Source organism: Sapajus apella, unplaced genomic scaffold (genome assembly GCF_009761245.1).
Source record: "Sapajus apella isolate SASKATOON/1434 unplaced genomic scaffold, GSC_monkey_1.0 scaffold36, whole genome shotgun sequence".
Taxonomy (NCBI): Eukaryota; Metazoa; Chordata; class Mammalia; order Primates; family Cebidae; genus Sapajus; species Sapajus apella.
In genome coordinates this window covers 19,428,113-19,449,072 of record NW_022436976.1, presented here as the reverse complement: position 1 = coordinate 19,449,072, position 20,960 = coordinate 19,428,113, and the positions used below count along the sequence as shown (strand labels likewise).

The 20,960-nt window shown below is 39.1% G+C and overlaps 1 protein-coding gene across 35 annotated transcripts in view; it reads left to right on the top strand.

Moving 5' to 3' along the window:
* Positions 1-3,163: 3,163 nt before the first annotated feature.
* SGIP1 (SH3GL interacting endocytic adaptor 1) overlaps positions 3,164-20,960 on the top strand; it is a 221,461-nt gene continuing 203,664 nt past the window's right edge. For 22 of the 35 annotated variants that reach the window (XM_032296707.1, XM_032296692.1, XM_032296694.1 and 19 more), the window contains exon 1: positions 10,009-10,415. In XM_032296707.1, coding sequence (XP_032152598.1) covers positions 10,406-10,415 — 10 coding nt within the window. In that variant the 5' untranslated portion in view covers positions 10,009-10,405. Of the gene's footprint in view, positions 3,326-9,656; positions 9,985-10,008; positions 10,416-20,960 lie in introns of those variants that run through there. The other 13 variants (XM_032296693.1, XM_032296685.1, XM_032296677.1 and 10 more) reach the window with 9 other exon arrangements.

Sequence of the window (20,960 nt, the reverse complement as noted above, 5' to 3'; positions counted from 1 at the left end):
TGTAAGAATGATTACCCATATATTTCAGTATTTATATTATAGGGTGTCAAAGGGGTAAGCGTAACTCAGCTAAAGATAGATAGACATTATCTGGAGATAGTTAAAATGACATATAGGACTTGACTCTCTTCAGGAAAAGGACTTGTTAGTTTTTTGTTGTTAAAGGATAGTCGCATGGTGCTATTTAAAAGCATGATGTTGTTATATTCTTTATTTAGATGTTAAATGTGGGAAAGAAAAAAAAATAGATGTTAAAATTCCCTAGAGAAGATCCTGCTAGATTGGTTGCAGTGAATTTGATAACATCTTGACATTTCCTTTTTGAGCCTGGGAAACAGGTTTCCCAAAAATCTTCCCCATGTGGTTCTGGATTTGAATTTTCCAGTAAGAACAACTTGTGTGAGATTTGAAAGGTAGAAGCACTTTGGGAAAGTCATTGTAATTCCATGCATTAGGCTTCCAGACTTCTTCACAAGCTCTCGCCTAGCAGCCACAGAGAACTGAAAACTTGCCCTTAAGTTGCACCATTCTGTGCCTATAGTTGTGCTTCCCTCTGACATTTGTGACTGTTTCTTGATTCTCCAACCTCAGCCATCCAGTTACTATTCCCCCAGTTCCTTCCATATTTGTGTAAGCCCTGTTTTCTTTATTAAGCCCACTTATACCCGCTAATACTTGCATTTGCTCTATTTCCTTGAACAAACCCAGGCTGATTCAGTAAGTGATCACTTAGTGCTGGTTTATATTCAGTACCCATTGCCCCTATGGTAGTTGTGGCCAGTGATGTAAAGCTGCAAGTGGAAAATGGATACTGCGGAAATTGTTTGGCAAAACCAGAAAATGGGACAGAGCCCCTTTCAAGCACGTCCTGTGAAGAAGCCAGCAGGAAAACGAGGGGCAGACTAGAATACAACAGTGGAGGGTGCTCCAGAATTCAGAGTTCATCCTCTGCACACTGATACCACAGTGCAAACACAAATCATTCTAGGCTTCACCTGCTGTTTGGAATGAATGCAATTCCTAACATTCTTTCCAGCTTTTGTCAGGGTAGGTTCACAACCAGAGCAGTTGAAGCTTCAGATGAAAGATATCAATGATGCCCGTTCAAAGGAACTGAAAAAGGGTTGGCTTGACAATGGGGCCACAAATATACCCAGGGTAATTATAGACCAGAACTATAACTAGCACAAAGCTTATCACCAATTATATTAAATTAACATACTGAATTATAATCAGCTAATGCCTTAATGAAATTAGCAATCACTACATTGCTTTGGTTCACAAAGAGAATATATTTCTCATCTCAAATCCATTTCTGAAGTCTACTCTGTGCATCCAATTTAGAGTGTACAGTTTCTCAGATAATAGAATTTATATCTCTGTCACAATTTATCAAGCAACCCGGAAATTGAAATGATTTATTATGCAAGACCTTTCTCTTATTCCATTTTATGGGTGTAATAACTTGGTTTAATTGTCAACTGTAAAAAAGATAAGATTAGAGAACTTAGTAATTTGTCCCTTTTGTGTTAGAAATATTTCACCATGGCCTAGATCCAAAGAGATGAGTAACTAGGGGGCACAACCATTTCTTAAAGAAGAAAAAAAGCAATTGTAAAAGCATCTCTGATTTTTTGAGTGTAAACCCTAAGCTATTCCAAATCTTTAAAGTGTTAGGTGAATAGGCTGCATGATTATTATAGTTTGGAAACATATTGATCCATTTAAATTCTCAGCCTTCAACAAATTGTGTCATACTATTCATACGAGTGGTAGATTCTGAAATGAGTTGGGCTGGATACTGTTCTTGTTCTGGACAATAATCACAAACCTACAAGAAGCAATTGGAGTCTATTTCTACCGAACTCTGCACATGCAAGTGTGTTTATCAGCTGAAAGTGAGCAGTAAAAACACTTCACATGCACATGGGACAGGCCTGATTATAGCAGAAGCCCCCAAGACTCCTCTTACTTTTCTCTGCTTCTGCAGTGCCCCCCTTGAATGGGATCTGTTGGCAAGGCCCCTTCTGGACAGTTGCTAACAGGCACAAGGAGCTTATGGGTTTTGAATGGAAAGGATTTGCTAAAAAAAGCTTCAATCCGAACTTCAACCCTCCCTTCCAGAGGTCAAGGCACTGAAGTCTTTGGTAGCTATGGCAATTACAAGGTGAACCAGTGAATTATTGACCTCTTAGGGCTTGCTCCTTGATACTTATTCCCAGTTAAGTGCAGTTAGAAAATTAAGTTCATGCAATTATATTTTCAAAATGAAAATACACAGCAAGAAAGCTTTTAAAAAAAAAAAAAAAAAAGTAGCCATATAATTAAAGATGGTACGTGCCTCTGCCGTTCATTGTCAAATACTGATTATCTCCTCATCTAAGCCTCAACACATTATCCTTTTGAAATTAAGTATACCAAGAGTCCAGACTCCTTTTCTTCTAGGAGTTAATTCTATATAACCTAATTTCCTTTTGATTTTTTTCCTTTGTTCTAGCATATTATTTATTTAGTTTGTAATGGTCATTAAAAAGAAGGTAGTGGATATCAGTGAAAAATACTATTTTAGGATGGTAATGGCCTTCTTTGGGCTTGATTCTTAAAAGGAATTATTTTATTTTATGATATTCTGATTATTCTCTAACTTCATCCATATCTTTGAACTAAGCTGACCCACTGACATCTTATTTTGGCTAGCAACTTTTGAAAAGAAAAGAACTCAGGTCTTACAGAGCTCTTTCAAAGTAAATGGTCTTAAATGACTTCGCTTGCATTGTCCCTCGCTCTCTAATCCACTTTTGGTACTGTCTGACCTGCAACTTCTTGGCTTTATCTCCTATTTCTAGCATTTCATTTGCTTCTTGCATATGCTTACAGGTCTCAATATTAATGATTTTTGACCTTCAGTGCTTCCTAGAATGGACTGAATCATTTAGGACTCCTTTTCAAGTGACAGATAGCCAATCTGAATTTGCTTGACCAAAATGGAGAAGTTATTGGTTACTGCTATGGATACAATGTCTGTGTCCCATCAAAAATTCATGTTGAAACTTAATCTCCAACGTAGTAGTATTAAGAAATTGGGCCTTTAAGAAGTGATTAGGCCATGAGGGCTCCTGCCTTGTGAATGAGATTAAGGCTTTTATAAAAAAGGCTCCACTCAACATTCAGCCCTTTTGCCCTTGCACCTCTTTTGGCATCTGAGACCCAGCGTTGTCTCTGGAGGATGCAGCAACAAGGCACCATCTTGGAAGCAGAGACTAGGCCCTCATCAGATATGTAACCTGCCAGAGCCTTGATCTTGGACTTCCCAGCCACCAGAACTGTGAGAAAAACATTTCTGTTGTTTATAAGCTACCCAGTTTATAGCATTTTGATACAGCAACCAAACAGACTAAGACATATATAATATGCATATATTTGTTGTTGTTTTTTTTTTTTTTTTTTTTTTTTTTTGAGACGGAGTTTCACTCTTGTTACCCAGGCTGGAGTGCAATGGCGCGATCTCGGCTCACCGCAACCTCCGCCTCCTGGGCTCAGGCAATTCTCCTGCCTCAGCCTCCTGAGTAGCTGGGATTACAGGCACGCACCACCATGCCCAGCTAATTTTTTGTATTTTTAGTAGAGACGGGGTTTCACCATGTTGACCAGGATGGTCTCGATCTCTTGACCTCGTGATCCACCTGCCTCGGCCTCCCAAAGTGCTGGGATTACAGGCTTGAGCCACCGCGCCCGGCCATATGCATATATTTGTAAATATTTATATACAAGTAGTATAGAGATTAACATAATGAAGGTTTAGTTCTCACACATTCAAAGTCTGATGAGGGCCAGACAGCCCTCTGAAATTTGGAAGAGGAAGAAAGGAATGGAGAATATGCAGGATGTTTTTAAAGGCCAGGCCTGAAAATGTCCATTGGCCTTAATTTAGTCATATGACCCCATCCAGCTGCAAGGAAGGCTGACATCCTGTGTACCCAGATGGAGAAAACGGTGTGATAAGCATGTTCCACTGTCTCTGACACAATTTTATTTCTTTTTTTTGGCTAGCATACATAAAATAGTATTAAATAACAGTGATGATAAAGAACAATTGTCTTATTTTTTATTTTTATTCTTGATAACAAAAATGTTTTCATTTTAAAAATGGCCAATTTTGGGTCAAGATATGTATATTTTATCATCCTGAGGAAGTTTTATATCTCTTTCTTTATTAATGTTTATTTATTTAGAGAGTGATATAAGCTGAATATTATCATATACCTTTTCAACAACTATGAAGATAATTATACATTTCTTTTTAAAAATTTAATATTGTGAATTATATTAGTAGACCTCTTACTGTTGAATTATTTTTCTTACTTTTAGAATCAAGTCTAATATATAATGATCTTGAAAAACTCAATTATGTTTGTTGTCATTTATTTTAATTTTACATCGATATTCATAAGACTGAGCTATAGTCTATTTTTAATTATTTTTGTCATGTTTTATAATTCATTAGTTGAAGCTTTATGGAGCTTTTTCTCTTTTTCTAGTTTCCTGAGCTGACAAAATTGCATTGGAGTGATTTGATTCTCCAAAGAGAGAAAGAATTCCACTAGGCTTGAGCCAGTTGCTATTATTGTAGGTTTATGCTTCAAGCACATAGCCACTGGGCTATCAATGTTCAATCACGGCAGTTCCCATTATATCACTGACTATAGCTATAACATTTTTAAATGTTTAATGAGAATGTTTTTATTACTTCCATGCACTCTTTCTGGCTCTCAGTATGCTCTTTTATCATAGCAATCTGCTCTTATTTTTGCTATTGTATCTCTGAAATTATATCAAAACTAAAAAACAGATTTTTTGAAAAATGTTTCTCACATTTCCTCTGCCTCAGTGGGGACATTTCCTCTGCTTCAGTGAGCGATAGTTATTTTCCTTCTCTTTTGAAACGGTTGATTCTTCTCATGGAATCAGTCATTATTGCTTATCTTTATCAATGTAGGTCTAAGCAGTACTCCCAGCTGATATAAATTCCTTCAGCATTCATGTAGGTATGAATACATAGCTCTCTGGGTGTTCATAGACCAGTGGGTGACAAGCATACCAGGGCATGTCTTGTCTTTGGTGTAAGTGGGCCCACACATAAGGTCTTCTCCTCAGGAAACAGGAGCATGACTATGGGGTCTGGTGGTTTCTCTCTGGATATAGCAGGTATGTGTGAATAGCCTCTTCAGTATGTTATTTAGGATTCATGTGGCATTCTGAGTCCCCCTATGACCATGAGTCCTTTTGCAAGCTTTATTTTAGGTACATTGAGTAACAGCAAGGTGGGGAATAGCTTTTGTTTCTTTTTTTCATAGTTTCTCTCCCCACATTTATTCTGGTAATTACTTCCTTTTTTCTTTGACAAAAGCTTGTCTAATCCTCCAATCATATTAGGAGCTCTGTTTGCCACAGAAACTTGTATATATACATATACACACAGTCAGAGTAGTGAGCACGTCACTAAGTTCATTGTAAGTTTTGGTTTAAAAAAATCTATCATGAGAACTCATCAACATGGCGCTCGTTGACTGGTTTGAAAAGTGAACAACGATCCAAGCCAGGTCAATTAGAGTCCTTCTCTGGAAGTTTTTTGAAGGAGATCTAGGCTGGTAAATCTGTGAGGAGGTGAGCTTAGAGGATGCTAATTGCCAGGCCCTCGATCATGTGGATAAAAATTAGTAAGAGAAAAGATGACGTGCTGGGAGAGACAGAGGGTTCTGAAGACTTGGTTCAGGTAACAAAATTTTATGGAGTGTCCTGGTTCTTGCTTTCCCTCAGCTGTTCAGTTCTTGCCGTAATTCTATGAGCTACCTCAATAAATTTCCTTTTTGCCCATGTTAGTTCAAGTTGGAGTTCTTTTATTTTAGCCAAGAATAGAGTGTGTATGGGAATACACAGACAAAAAGATATATGTATCTCTCTTTCATCTATATTGTCTCATGGAATTCCAATTTTTCAGTCTTACTGCTTTCCAAGACTTAGGCAATATTTTTCCTTCTACATGCACTGAATTACCTCACTAGGGATAGCAAAAGGGGCAGAGTCAATTGTGATGTTAAGATCACTACCTTAGAGACACACACACACACACACACACACACACACACACACATCTGGGTTCATATTTTAATGTTAATTTCCTTTCCTCCTTCCTTTGTGACTCAGTTCATATTGTCCTCTTTCTCTTCCTAAAATATAAACATATTTTTCCTTAAACCTAAAATTGGGAGATAGTGAAGAAGCTCAGCTTTTATAGTAGGAATATGATAAGATTTTGTTCTGAAACACTATGTAATCAGTCATTACAACCATGAAAATGTTATTTTGGAAAAAAATGTTGAATATCTAGTGACTTAGCAATTAAGTTTTTGGTCTTGGACCGGTCATAAGTACCATCTCAGAGCCTGGTATGATCTGGGTTGACATTCACATCCTGAGCTGAACTTCTGAGCAATTCTTGCACTTTGATACAAGTCAGTTATTCACCAAATCTTTTCCATATACCCTTTGACTTCCATTTCAGACTTTCAAAAAGTATTCCATGATTTGGGAGGCTACATATTCTCCTTTCTTTTGCTGGCAAGGGAAATCTATACTATGAAGTCAACCACAACCTAAAGTATTGTCTTTGTTCCTGATCAAAACGTTTTTTTTTTTTTTTTTTTTTTTTTTTTTTTTCAAAAACCTGTGAGAGGCCAGGTGCCATGACCCATGCCTGTAATCTTAGCAATTTGAGTGGCCAAGGTGGGTGGATCACTTGAGGTCGGAAGATCAAGACCAGCCTGGCCACCATGATGAAAACCCATCTCTACTAAAAATATCCAAAAAATTAGCTGGACATGGTAGTGAATGACTGTAATCCCAGCTACTCAGGTAGCTGAGGCAGGAGACTCACTTGAACCCAAGAGGTGCAGACTGTAATGAGCCAAGATCACACCACTGCGCTCTAGCCTGAGCAAGAGTGAGACTGTCTCAAAAAAAGAAAAAACTGTAAGGAAACACAATAAGGTTAATCTCTTTTGATAACAAATTGAGCAAATTTTATTGAAACAGAACTTTATTCATTGGATATTCTTATAATTGGTAATAGTATCTTTTTTTTGAAGGATAAAATACACACAGCTGATGAAGTTGCAGTGAAATTTAACCAGTTTTTGGGATTAGCTTGACCACCTTTAAATGCACATCCCTTTCTTGGTCCCTTTCTGACAATATGTACACATTTCTGCTTTTCCTGTAAATACCAACCAAAAGAATCTTTCCATTGACTTGCTGTCTCTAGATAGTTGCTGCAAGTCTAAAAAAAAAAGCTGAAGCGTGCCCATACCAAATCTGTCTGAGATGATTGCTCTAACACACTGTAAAACTTATACTGGGAGGAAGAAGGCAGGCAGCCTGGGTTTCTCTGCCTTTCCCAATGCCTTACATCTTAACATAGCCTCTATTCCTGCACCTCAGTGCTCGTACTCACCTCCAGATTTTACATGAGACTTTTTTCTTGTTTACAACTCCCTATATTCTTTAGAACTACCACGTCAAGCCCCTTCCAATTAATTTCTGAATGCTGAAATTTCACCTGTGTAAAAGAGTCTTTCCTAATTAACCTCATTTGGTTCTGATCTTCTACTTAGCAGTTTTTTCAGAAATCTCCAACACGTTACACCTTTGAATGCATCACCTGGTCTTTCACTAACTTGTTCTCTGTGTGTTTGGTACAACTCCCTGTTGGCTGCAAACTTCTTTGATGCATCTGCCAGCCCTTTGGTGGTAATAATACTAATACTAAAAAGCTAACATGCAGGTCTTATTATGCTCCAGACACAATGCTAAGTAATTTACTGGCAGAATATTTGAATACTATCTGGCACATAGTAAGCCATTAATATAGGTTTGTCATTATTACCATTTATAGCCCAATTAAGTTGTTATTATTACTCCATTTCAGGACAAGAAAGCTGTGAGGCACAGAGAATTACATAAATTGCTCAGAGTCACAGAGCTCATTACGTGGCAGAAACAAAACTTGGTGCCCATCTATGTGACACCAATACCCATCAATGTTCTTAATCATTACAAAAAAAATTTGTTAAACACAAACACACAAATCAATCAATCCTTTTTGCAATCATACCTCTCCAGTTTCAGAGCAGTGTAAGTTGTACTCAAGGCAGGTTTTACTAAGGAATTCTTTCCCCTTTTAAAATGTAACTGTCTTAGAGATATAAGGAAAAAGTCACAAGTATTTGTATCTCCCTGGAGATTTTCATTTTGAAATTTAGAGGCCACTGAAATATGTGTCCTTAGGGAGAACAATGAGTTTTTCAAAACTTCTAAGTTGCTAAGGAACTGTGTTTTGTGTTTTAACTGTTAATATGCTACTTCAGTCAGTCACCAACACGTCATATTTGCTTTGATAGAAAGAGCTAGGCCATGTCCAGGGCTGACCAACGGTAAAAGTCCATGAGTATATTGCTAATATAAATGATTGATAATACAGGCTCAACCCTGATCACGGTATGCATCTTCTTACAGTTATTTTGAGTACATTTTCATTTGATGCTCACAATTGCTCTCTACTGTAACAGCTTTTCTCCTGGTCATGCTGTGAAATTGTACAGGGAGAAATGCCCACTTCTGCTATTGTCTCTCCTGAGTTCTAAAGAGCGCTTTCCCTTTCCTCCCATCTCCTTTTCTTTTTCTCTTCCTTCTGCCTCTCATAGGCTGCCCTGCCCTTTTCTTCCTTAGCTGTCTGCGCTTTCTTGAAGGGAACCAAGGGTCATAGATCCTGGGCCTGGACCCCTTTGAAAGCCTCCAGGGTCTCTGGAGAGCAGTCAGGTGACAGACTCAACCCAACCAGGCCCAGTGCCATAACTTCCCATTTAGGCAGCGGCACAGCGCCCAGATTCCATCCCTGGAAGCTGCAAAACCCTGGGCTCCGCCACAACCAGGCAGTTATGCCTCCAGGTTTCCACTCGGGTGAATGAATGGGCTTGAAGGAGACTCCAGGTGCAGGAGGCGCGTCGCGGAAAAACGTGTCATTTAGAAGAAAGTTCGTTTCCTACAGAGACTGCAGTTGGCAGCTGCAGCCCCAATCGGTTGCGAGAAAAGCTCCCCACCTGGGGAAGCGAGGCAGCTCCCCTGTGCGCTCGGCTGGGCGGACGCGGTGGCGGCGGGACTCGAACGCCGTCGTCGAGGGGCGCCCCGCAGGGTCCCATCTAATGCCCGCACTGCTGGCCGCGTTGTAGTGGGAGGAAGCCGGTGTGCACAGCTGTCTTCGATCGGGCTCAGGCTTCCGCTCCCTGCCCGCTCCCCTTTCCAGCCTTCCGCCCCAGAAATGATCTCAAGCGTTGCCAGTTTGATTCCAGAGCCCCACTCTGGTGGGTTCTTTTGTTTCTTTGTTTTAATGACAGTTCCCAGCCCTTCGGCTTGTCATGAGCAATTAATTCCCTGGCTCTCACGAAGGCAGCTGGGGTGAAATTTCTTCTGCATCATCCTTTTGGGGATAATTGTTTATGATGTGACGTCAGTCGGATGGATTTTTCTCTCTTGAATGAAGAGTGGGAGGGGAGAAAGAGACGGGGGGGGAGAGAGAGAGAGAGAGGGAAAGAGAGAGAGAGAGAGAGAGAGAGAGAGACACGCACAGATGTGCGCGGAGGCCACAGAGGCTGACATTTGGAATTCCTTCAGGGTAAAAGGAGATTGGAATGGGAGCTTAAAAGTGTATGGCTAAGATTTCAGGCTACACGGAATTATTAAGTTTTTCTTAAAAAAAAAGAAAAAAGAAAAAAGAAAAGGACCCCTCCTCCGCGGCGAGCCACTTAGGTGCTCCTTTCACGCCAGAGTCCCCTGTTAAGGTGGCAGCGCCTGATAATTAATCTCGGGCACCCAGCCGCCGCTGTAAGCTTAAGGAGACGACGAGGAGAGGCGGGGGAAGTGCGTCACCAGGTGGGGAAGGGGCTGTGTGTTCGGTGACAGGCGGGAGGCGACGGGGGTGGAGGGGAATGGGGACGGGAAATAGGTTCTGTGTGCTCTCCGGGGGTATTGTGTCAGGAGATGCAGGCTGGCTACCATGTGACGCGGTCCAAAGCTGAAGGGATTGGCCGAGGCAGCGCAGGCGGTGCAGCTCGGCCGGCTTGCCGTTCCTCTCCCTTTCTCTCAGCATCTTCCTGGTAGCCTGCCTGTAGGTGAAGCAGCACCAGCAGCATCCATGGCCTGTCTTTTGGGTTAACACTCATCTCCTTTGGCTTCGGCAGCTGACGGAACAGACCTCAGCAGCGGCGTGGTGAGGACTTAGCTGGGACCTGGAATCGTATCCTCCTGTGTTTTTTCAGACTCCTTGGAAATTAAGGAATGCAATTCTGCCACCATGATGGAAGGTAGGATGCTTTCTGCTGTGGTTGACGGGCTTCAGGCAAGGTTTGAGCAGAACAGCATTAAAGAACGTGTGCAGCCAGTGTATCTGGCGGTTCTAGAACCTGGTTGCCAACGTTTTGCAAGCAGAAATGCTGCAGTTTGCTTGCAGTGGATCTGGGTTCAGACTAATGGAATCAAACCACAGTGCTGCTGCCTAGCTCAGAACCTACAGAGCTCCCAGCTCCTTTGAGAGAGAAGAGCTTAAAGTGTTTGCAGGGAGCTAAGACGCAGCTAGGAAAGAGCTTGCAGAGCAAATAAGTTGGGCGAGAAGATAAGGTTTTCTGTTCTGGGTTCCTGGGACTACAGTGATTAAACATTTACAATGGAAACTTGTTTTCTGAAATTGACGTTAGACAGGAGAGGTCATTAACAGAGTTATCCATACTGTCATTTCAGTACACTGTTTAAAAATTCTCAAAAGGTATTTTTATCTCTGCAGTTTACATCAAATTATTGGGATGGGGAGGGCAGCAAATTTGGTCCATAAACTGTAGTTGTATGAGAATGTCATTGCAACAGAATGAACAACATAAGGAAAATATCCGGGCCTCTTGGCTCCTGATTCAGTGTCTTATCAGGTTAAAAAAGAATTTTGTGCTCCCTAAATGCTTTCCCTATCCAATGGTTTTTAGCCAAGCATCAAATGATTACTTGCTGATTATCTTTGTGCATTCAATGTGGAGTGTAAGGAGGAACTTTCCCTGGGGAGATGCTATTTAAACTATATTTTATTCTACTAAATTACCCTTCCCAGCCTGAAATTATGACAGCCAAGATTGTCTTAAAACAGCAGCAAGCTGATCAGGAAAGAAGCAAGCAGCTCTATGCAGGCTTTGATTTTCTGTTTTCACACTACAGGATGGTGCAAAACTCCTGGCCTTTCCTAAGATGACAGGCAGAAATTTGTCCCCAGCCTGGATTTCACAATGCAGAATTGAGTGCATAATGGGTCTCAAATCAGCCATGAAAATGGCAGAGAGGCCACCTCTTAAGCCAAGGTCTGTCCTACGGATGTTAACTATTCCTTAGGAATTTACCAAAATGGAATAAGAGGAGGATGGTTTCGTAAAAACAGCAGTGTAGCCTGTACTTATTTGGCAGAAATGAATTCATTCTTTTTCCTCTCCCTGTCATCATGTCAAACATTGTTAATGTGATTTGAGGGAGTGAAGAATTCTAGAGTCGAAACCCACAGATTTTAGAATATAGCCTTAAAAGAGAGGTTGGGTGTGATTTTGTTATGGAGATGGGTCTTGTTTGCAAAAGGCTCTCAAGCTAGTTCTTTAAATCCAGGCCTAAATAAATTGAGATTGCTAACACTCTCAGATTGAATCATTCTCATAAATTCATAATGGATTGTCTTTGAATAACAAGGCAAGAGAAACAGAAAGATTATTATTTATGCACTTTTCAATTAAAAGCTCACGTGGATTATCTTTTTCAGAAAAAAATCTTGCCTATGGAGGTACTGTATTTATTCAACTCAATTTCATATAGCATTTCTTAAAAATGCATCTGCACACATTCTGATTAGATTTCAGTCTTACAGAGAGAATTAGATGCTCTTTCTTTTTGCTTCTTTCCTTGCTAACTATGGCACTAAAGTATCTTCTTTGAAGGTTGTAACATTTTCTGATGCTCATTAATGATTCTCCTGGTAATATGGTCTATTGTGCCATCCAAGAATGTCAGTTCAAAGCCCTGTGATAAGCTTATCCAGGCTGCCTAAACCAAAATGAGAACCACAACAAAGACTTGTGTTGGAGCTGAATTAGCACTATTGCTCTGGGTTTGCCAAATTTATCTAATGGAGGATGTTATCTTAGCACTGGTATGAATTAGAGGTGACACTATGGATACAGTTGTCTTTCACCAGATCTTTGCAAGAGAAATTGGACAGGTGTTCCCGCTGGCTTAAATAGCTAAATGAAATTAACATTTATTTCTATCCATAGTTCCTACTTAAATGTTTTTAAGCCTTATTATCTTAATAGTTCAGTGACCTTAGAAAGGCAAATAGTAGCTTAACCAAAAATCAACTTTCTATAAATCGCCTTCCAACTTAGTTGCCAGTCTTTTTGGCAATATGCATTCATGTTTCTGGTATTGCATGGCAGAATTTCACCTCTGAATTGCCCTTATTCTGAAGGTGTGGTATATCGTTATTATTTCCACCTAATTCATCTCTAGAGATAGCTAGGCTCTGTACATCTACCACAATAATCTTGGAAAGAGAAGGAACCCCATAAAAGGCATCCCAAAATTGTCATGGCAGCTCTTTGTTGAAACATCAGTGGACTCTGAGAATGTGCCACCAAATATCTAGTAAGAATCATGTTTCTTCTCGACGATTGTGTCTCATACACACACAAAGAGTCATCCACACGAACGTATTTCTGGAGAGGGAGAAAACATATAGTTGCACTCGTGTGTATGTACATTTCTATACTGCTAATGTGTTTTAGTCTGCTGCTCAGAAAAAGCATGGCCATGGCAGGTTTTCAAAGGCCCTTCTTGACTTTGTGTAAAGCAAGAGTAAACAAACATTCAGCAGAATGGGTCATAGTAAACTATGTTTTGTTTGTGTGGAACAGGATATAGGCTCCATTCATTCAATGCCCACTGGAAATCCATCTTTGTCATAGATGAGGAATGTTACTACCTCCTCAGTGATCCTAACATCATGGAAATCAACAAAATAATTCCCCAGGGACCACAAGCCTGTGATCAGTAGTTTGTGGCTTCATGGTTCATTTAACATATTTAATTAAAATATATATATTTTAAGGGACTTGATTTGCTGCTTCCTGTATGCTTTATCTTTTGGCAGTGGTTGGCATTGAGTTATTTCTTTTCTAAAGAAAGTCACATGATGTGGAGCCTTCTGTAGTATGAATTTGAAGGGAAAGATGATGAGCAAAGGGAATTATTAACTATGGAGTGTACATATTGGCTAAACTTACAATGCAGTCTGTGTGGTTAGGGCAACTATTCAAGGACTATGTTTTACATATATTATTATTAAAGTTTGAAAATAGCATTCTTTAGCTATACTTTCTAAGATAAGTGGAACTAAGTCAGAGTTTCTTGGGCTATCTGTCTATTTGTGAGGCTGTCTAGAAAGCACTTTCCTTGTTCATGTAGACCCAACTGAAAGTGCTTTGTATTTTTAGTTCCATATTCAGGCTCTTAGGAGCTATACTAGAAAGATAAGTTTCTGGGTACCAATGGTTTCATTTTATTCAACAATTTAAAAAATTAACAAGCATATATTTTTAAGGGCTTACTGGGCTTAATTACAATATTCAGGGTAATTTAATATATTTTATTGTATTTACTACTCATAATAACCTGAAAATAAGTATACTGTATATACAGTGCTTTTTTCAGTCTTTTTCTAAATTTCAAAAGTAAAAATAATGCATTGAGGCAAAAAAGTGATGGAATGGAATTTGAACCTACATTCATTTAACAACAAAGCTCGTGTTTTTGAACATCTAGGAACCTCTTATTTTTACTTTACATCAGGTTGGGCATGTTAACCTAATTGAAAAATAGGCCATAGTGCCTTTGGTTGCATATTCTGTGTCTCTCTGTTTTAAATATGTATATTCACGGAACTATACACTTTAATTTCTTATTAATGCATTTTATGTCCAAAATCACTATTTAAAAAATTTTGCATAATTCAAGAGTAACTAAGCTTCTGTTGTTGCAATAAACATTAAACAGTAAGTGTTTCTTCTTTTCCTATCTAGATATGGAGTTTTATTAAAATAACATTTGGAAAATTCTTTGGTTTGGTCAGAAAAGAGCAACACTTCTTGAAGCTGGAGCTGTTCATTTTCTAGTTAGCTAAGAAGTTTTAAAGGGAGTGCTTCTAAATTTTCTACTGATTCTTTTCTTTAAATGATGAAAATACTTTAGAAAGTCTAAACATGCAGACATAAGATTCTAATATGTGTTCCATCACTTATGTAATTTCTCATCTTCTCTAGTGTTCTGTGTCATGAAAAACCTCTTTAGATGTATCTATTCCCATCCAAATTTCAGGAGTCAACATTAAACTTCTAAAAAGAATATGTAGTCTTTAAACAAATTAACTTAGATAAACCATACTGGACGACTCTGGATCATTCTGTCTGTTGGATGTAGCACACACACTATCCATGTTTCAAATAAACAAGGTACAGGAAGTTACCAATTCACAATTTTTATGTCCTTGAAAGTTTGTTTATGAGTTGGTTACTTGGAACATGTGTTCCCACAGGAATAATGATACAAGTGGTAGTTAGAATCTTGCACAAGTCTGTCAAAAGCTATTAACCCAATATCTAGCTAAAATACAAATATCTGCTATAAAATGTATAAAGACCAGTATGGTTCCCATAGTAATCAGATAGAAGAAAATTATGGCATTAATGTGTTTTTAATTTTGAATGTTACTGTTTGAGGGAAAGAAGCTATAATTGAAGGACAAGAAAAAGCTGGAGAGAAAATTTCAAGGTATTTTTAGAACACCTTCAAATACTTTAGGTATTTTGAGAAGTTGTAGATATGACGCTGGATTTTTCAATTATGTTCAATTTTACTTCCATACTGTGGCTTCCCTTTTCTCAATTCAATTTTATCATATGATCTGCTTTTAAATCATGAGTAAGGCCATATTGTAAACTCACAGATGGAATTAAAAGTGGGAGAGAGAATTTACTGAGATAATGATAAAGGAGTCAGAAGAGAGAAAAATGAGAAGGGATTATAATGAATTTGAGCTCATGTGTCTGAGTAAGTTCCTTTTGGAGAAATTAACTGAATAAGAAAGAGGTCATAGGTAAAAGGGAATTGGGGAGCATAGTAAAAACAGGGAAAAGTAGGGTGTGAGGCAGAGGTATAGGGTTGAACAGGTTTGTGTGCTGACTACCGCTTGTAGGTACTGGCAACAATGAGAAGCTTTCCATGGGAGAGAGATTGAGGAAGCGCGATTATACTTGCGGACGGATAGGCCTCTATTCTTTGAACCTGTATGTCAGTTAACTACATCTGCAGGATATTAGAAAGATCTGATATTAGAAAGACATTAGGCATCTAGAATTAAATACTTCACATCACATGCCTTCCTTATTTAAAAAACTTCTGTATCTTCCCATTTCTCTTAAAATCCATACCCTACAAGACCCTGCATGCGCTGGCCTGCTGTGCCTTTTCAAGCTCATCAAATACTTCACTCACACTGAAATCCACACTGCCTGCCTCCTGGGGTTTAGAATAAACACTTTCCTGCATCAGGGCTTTTTCTTTGCCTAAAACACTCCTTTGGCAGGTCATGGAGTTACCAATTCTCCTGTGGTCCCAGCAAAACTGCCACCTCCTCAGGTGGCCTTCTCTATCATCCTTGTCATCTCAAACATACATCCTGGGCTACTGAGTCCATCTTAGCCCCCCACTCTCTCCAAAGAGCTGTGTTTATGGCTTGTGGTTGCTTTCAGCACATGGGATGAATCTCTCCTTTAAAGGTAAGCTCCATGAGGGTAGAAATCTGGTCTACCATATTTACCTCTGTATCCTTAGGTCTTGGCACACTATAAATGCTTAACATGTTTGTCAAGTGAATAAGTGAACAAAACTAGATATAAATGACTCAGATAACTGCATACTATTCATCGTTAGGTATTATTTGGGGCATTATGGTGGACAAAAGAAAAGAAATGCTCAAATGTGTATTCTCACTGGAGAAATAAAATCAATAAACATGAAACAATTTGGAAATAAGACAATATTTTGCCATGATAAATTGTGAGAAATAGATAATATATATGAGATGCAAAAGAAAAGAAATAGTTCATTTGAAAATATGTACTGGAGCTTGAATAGTTTTGGTGATTAGCTCCTAGGAAATGATTTCATAATGGAAAGAGACACATTGTAGCAGAACAATTCAAAGAATTCCCACAGTCAGTTTTGTCAATATTCTGTATGCTTTTTTTTCCTTTTCTCTCTTTCTTTGTCTTTCTCAGATTTCTGCCTTTTCTTTCTTTACTTTTCTCATTCTTTCATCCCATCTTTCCCTTCCTGGGTTCTCATTCCTTTTCTCTAGTTTATGATCAAGCCTGAAAATGGTTGCTTGTAAAACTAGCAGGTTTGACTTGGAATCTGGGAAAGTATTTTAAAATAAATGAATGAATGTAAATCAGTGTAACGTTGTTCCATGTGTTTGTGCGTACAGTGGCGATGTCATAGCATGTGAGATTTTTTTAGATGTGAATTACTCCTGACTGAAGAATTTGTTAATCTTAGGAGCTCAATGTGTTAGATGATTTTATGCAGTTGGGCTTTTTGGTAGAAAGAACATGAACCCGACTTGAGCTTGAGTCTAAGTGTTGTGACTGCTTGGCCGTATGCCGTAGTTACTTTATATTCCTGGGCTCTGTTTCCTTGCAAACAAAATGAGATAATTGATCTGTCATACCTCTAGAACTTCCAGCTCTAACAGTCTCTGGCAGAGGCTGAATGACTGGGATTCCTCACATCTACTCCCTCCAAGGTTTGAATTCTAATGATTGACTCCTTTCTCTCCCACCTCAAAATATATTCATCCCTGACACACAAATAATTCAAATGAATTACTATCTGCCTTTCCTTAGTGTAATTTTTCTCTATTGTCATTTTGCATCCACAATTTAGTTTTGCCTCTTTGCTGTACTGGAAGACAAAATGTGCAATTATGGCAACCCTCTTCTACAACTCCTAGTCTAGAACTGTTTATTTATTCATCAAATATTCTATATCAAATGCACACCAGCCTTTGTTCTAGGTGCTGTAAGCTCAGTAGTGAACAAAACAGATTAAAATGTCTGCCCATGTGGGCATCGTTTCGCAGAAGTCAGTCAGTATGAGCCTATGTGATCCATGGATCAAGTGACTGGTGGGCATTCAGAAGTCTAGCATTCAGATACCGGTTCTGTGAATATCTTATGACAGTGCTCCTTGGGCTCATTCTTCTCACACATTTAACAAATGAGTGAATATCATGTCCTTGCCTTAGCTTACTGTTCCAAGCCCAAAGTTATAGCTGAAAGCTCAGCAACAGCTCTAGGCTTGAACATTTTCACGGAAAAGATATAAATGCCACGAAAGGGTCATTTCAGGATGAAAATTACACATCTACTTGCACATTTTTGGTGTATGCCAAAAACTTTTGTCTTTATTTCTGGTTCATATCCACTTCTGTTATGTGTCAGGACTAGTGTTTTAGGATTTTTGAAAGTCTATGCAGAGTTACCTATGTTTCTTATCTTCACAAACAATATAAAGAGGAACACATTGTGCTGACTTACGGCATTGTCAAAGATTATGTGACATTTCACATGCTTAAAAGTTTTAAAAATGCTTTATTTATCTAACAGATATAACTGGAGTGTTTCTGATATCTCAGTTGCTGTATTAAGCACAATGAAAATGGCAGCAAAACGCACAGTGCCAATGGTCCCCGTATTCAGAAGCACAGAGTCTAGTATATGATACCACATTCACATGTACATGTTTTATTCTTGCAATGTCTCTGTGTGGTAAAAAGAATAAGTACAGTAATCCTCCCTTATCTACAGAGGATATGTTCCAAGGCCCCCAGTGGATGCCTGAAACTATAGATATTACTAAACCCCATATACACGTTGCTTTTTCCTATGCATATATATGAGATACAATTGATTTATACATATAATTATATGCATATCTTCATAGGTATCGATTTTACCTATGAAAATTTTACCTTTATCATAGGCAAAATTAACTTTACCTACGATGAAGTTAATTTATAAATTAGGGACAGTAAGAGACTGGCAATAATAACTAATAAAATTTAGAACAGTTATAACAATCTGCTATAATAAAAGTTATGTGAATGTGGTGTCTGTCTCAAAATATTTTATTATACAGTAGGCACTGCTCTTGTGATGATGTGAGATGTCACAAGTGCCTACATGATGAGATGAAGTGGAGTGATTGACGTATGCTTTGTGATATAGTATTCAGCTCCCATTGACCTTGAACACAAGCACTGTGATATCCAACAGTCTGGTGGCAGAGACGACTACTAAGTGACTAAGAGCGGGTAGTGTAGACAGCGTGGGTACCCTGGACAAAAGAATGATTCATGTCCCACACAGCATGGAGTAGGATGGCACTTGATTTCATTATACTACTCACAATGGCATGCAATTTAAAACTTACAAATTGGTTATTTCTGTAATTTTTTATTTAATATTTTCAGACCAAGATGGACTGTGGGTAACCAAACCCCCACAGAAAAGGAAATCTTGGATAAGGAGGGACTTTTGTATTACTCTCCTTATTTTAAATGGAAGGAAACCAGGGCCCACCAAGGTTAAGTGACACTCAAGGTGGCCACCTTACTAGTGGCAGAAACAGCACTTATCAGCCAGGCCTGACTCCTAGTTAAATGCTGTTTATTTGTATAATGGCATAACTGGAAAAAATGCTCATATCTAAAGTGTTCGGCCTAGCTCTCTGGCAAGTAAACAGCAGATTGTTTAAATCTGACATGATGTTTCAAAAGCCTTCTTCAGAACTAAGTAAGTTAATTTTATTATCAGGTCATGATCTCTTAGAACAGTCATCAACTTGAAGAAGGCCACCTCACACAGAAGTGTTTTATCCCAGTGGGCTCTTTTCAGTAGCACTCCCTGTTTTTCTACGATTTTCTGAGGAAGAGGGTCATGATATGATGTCACTAGTCCAGGGGACTCTAAATTTTCACAGCTTACATGCTACCACACATTTTATCAAAAATCCTGGTTCCCACCATGAACAAAAGCCCTTTTTTCCCTAAGAAGGACAGCTCGGTGTTCACTGATATTTTATGAAAGCTGTGGCTATTCTCATGAAAACACGATAATGTGTGCCATCATTTGAAGATTAGCCAAATGGTTTCAACCTTATTTTACAGTTGCGGAAACCAAGGCCAAATGAAAAGACTTACCTAAGGATTTTTATTCTCTCTGTAAGAGGACAAGTCAAAGTTTATTTTAGTAATGATTCCAAAACTGTGAATAGACAAAGACTTGGAACCCATGGTGTCTTTCACGTTCAAAGGTGCTGAGGCTGGCTGGGTGACTGCCAAAAGACACAAATGAATGTGTCCCCAGGGTCATCGTTCTACTGAGTACACATACAATGTGACCATTTATAGCTCTCTCCCCTGATTTTCTCAGTGAGTCAGTACAGTGTTGGGGGAAGGACGGGGACTTGAAGAGGGACTATACCGCCTCTGTGACTGTGTGACCTTGAGTGAGTTCTGGGACCGTTGGCCTCAGCTTCCCCATTTGTAAAGAGGGAATAATGCTGGCTACCTTCCTCATAGTCATTATGAAGATCAAATGAAAGAATAAATATACATCTGAGAGAGTGTGGTGCAGATGCCAGATTTTTTCTCAGATAGTTTTCTCTCAACCTATAGGAAGCTTAATTTATAAATTAGGCATGGTAAAAATAATAGAATAGTTTCCATTATTTTATTGGGTGTTACTTGTGGATTTCTTAGCCTTTGGAGGCTAGACATTACTGCTTGCTATTTTGCTTTTTATGTATATGACTGCTGTAACTCTCCTGAAGACAGGCCTTACAGATTTCTCTCTCCTCTTCACCATATTATTAAGTTACAAGCATACTGTATCATCCTTTATTCTCGGTGTCCATGTATGATGCCACCCCTTCCTTGTACATGTACAGCATCATTAATCAATCACAGCCATCTTTCTCCCTGGGTTTAGAATCTATCTCAACATCATATTCCAGGAGACTTTTGTGAACGGATTGGAATGGACACAGGAGATAATATTACCTGGCATCCCTTACCACAAACAGCTTCCCAAAGTTGAAATACAGGGAATAAAACTAGAATGCAGGCCAGGCAAGGTGGCTCACACCTCTAATCCCATCCATTAGGCAGGCTGAGGCAGGCTGTAGATTATTTTTCTTAAATAGCTCTTGACTCTGTTCTGTCCCTTTTGTCCCCTGCTAACATATCTGCTCAGACCTTGCTTCTTCCACCTTCCAGTGAATCCTCCTCACAGTCACCAGAGACATCAACCTCCTCATCTGCCTTTGATTATTTCCCATGCTTCTAAGATGAAGTCCAAATGCCTTAGTGTGGTGTGCAAAGCTTTCGCACACAGGCTGCCTCAGGCCTCATCTCTCACTGGCCCAGCCGGCCAGAGCTCTTTGCCATTCTTTTGCCCTTGCACTCGCCATTCCTTTCATTCTCTATATGGAAACAGTCTGCGCTGACTTTTCAGGCGCTAATGAAAGACTGTCTGCCTTCAGTGAAGCCTTCACATATGCAGCAGGTTAAGAATGAGAGCACTGGCTTTGGAGTCAGGCTGATCCAGCTTAAACCCATGTGTGTGACCTTGGGGAGCTAGTGAACATGTTTCCTCCACAGGAAAGTGTGTGCATGCGATGATCACAGTTGTTCTCATGGGTAATTTTAT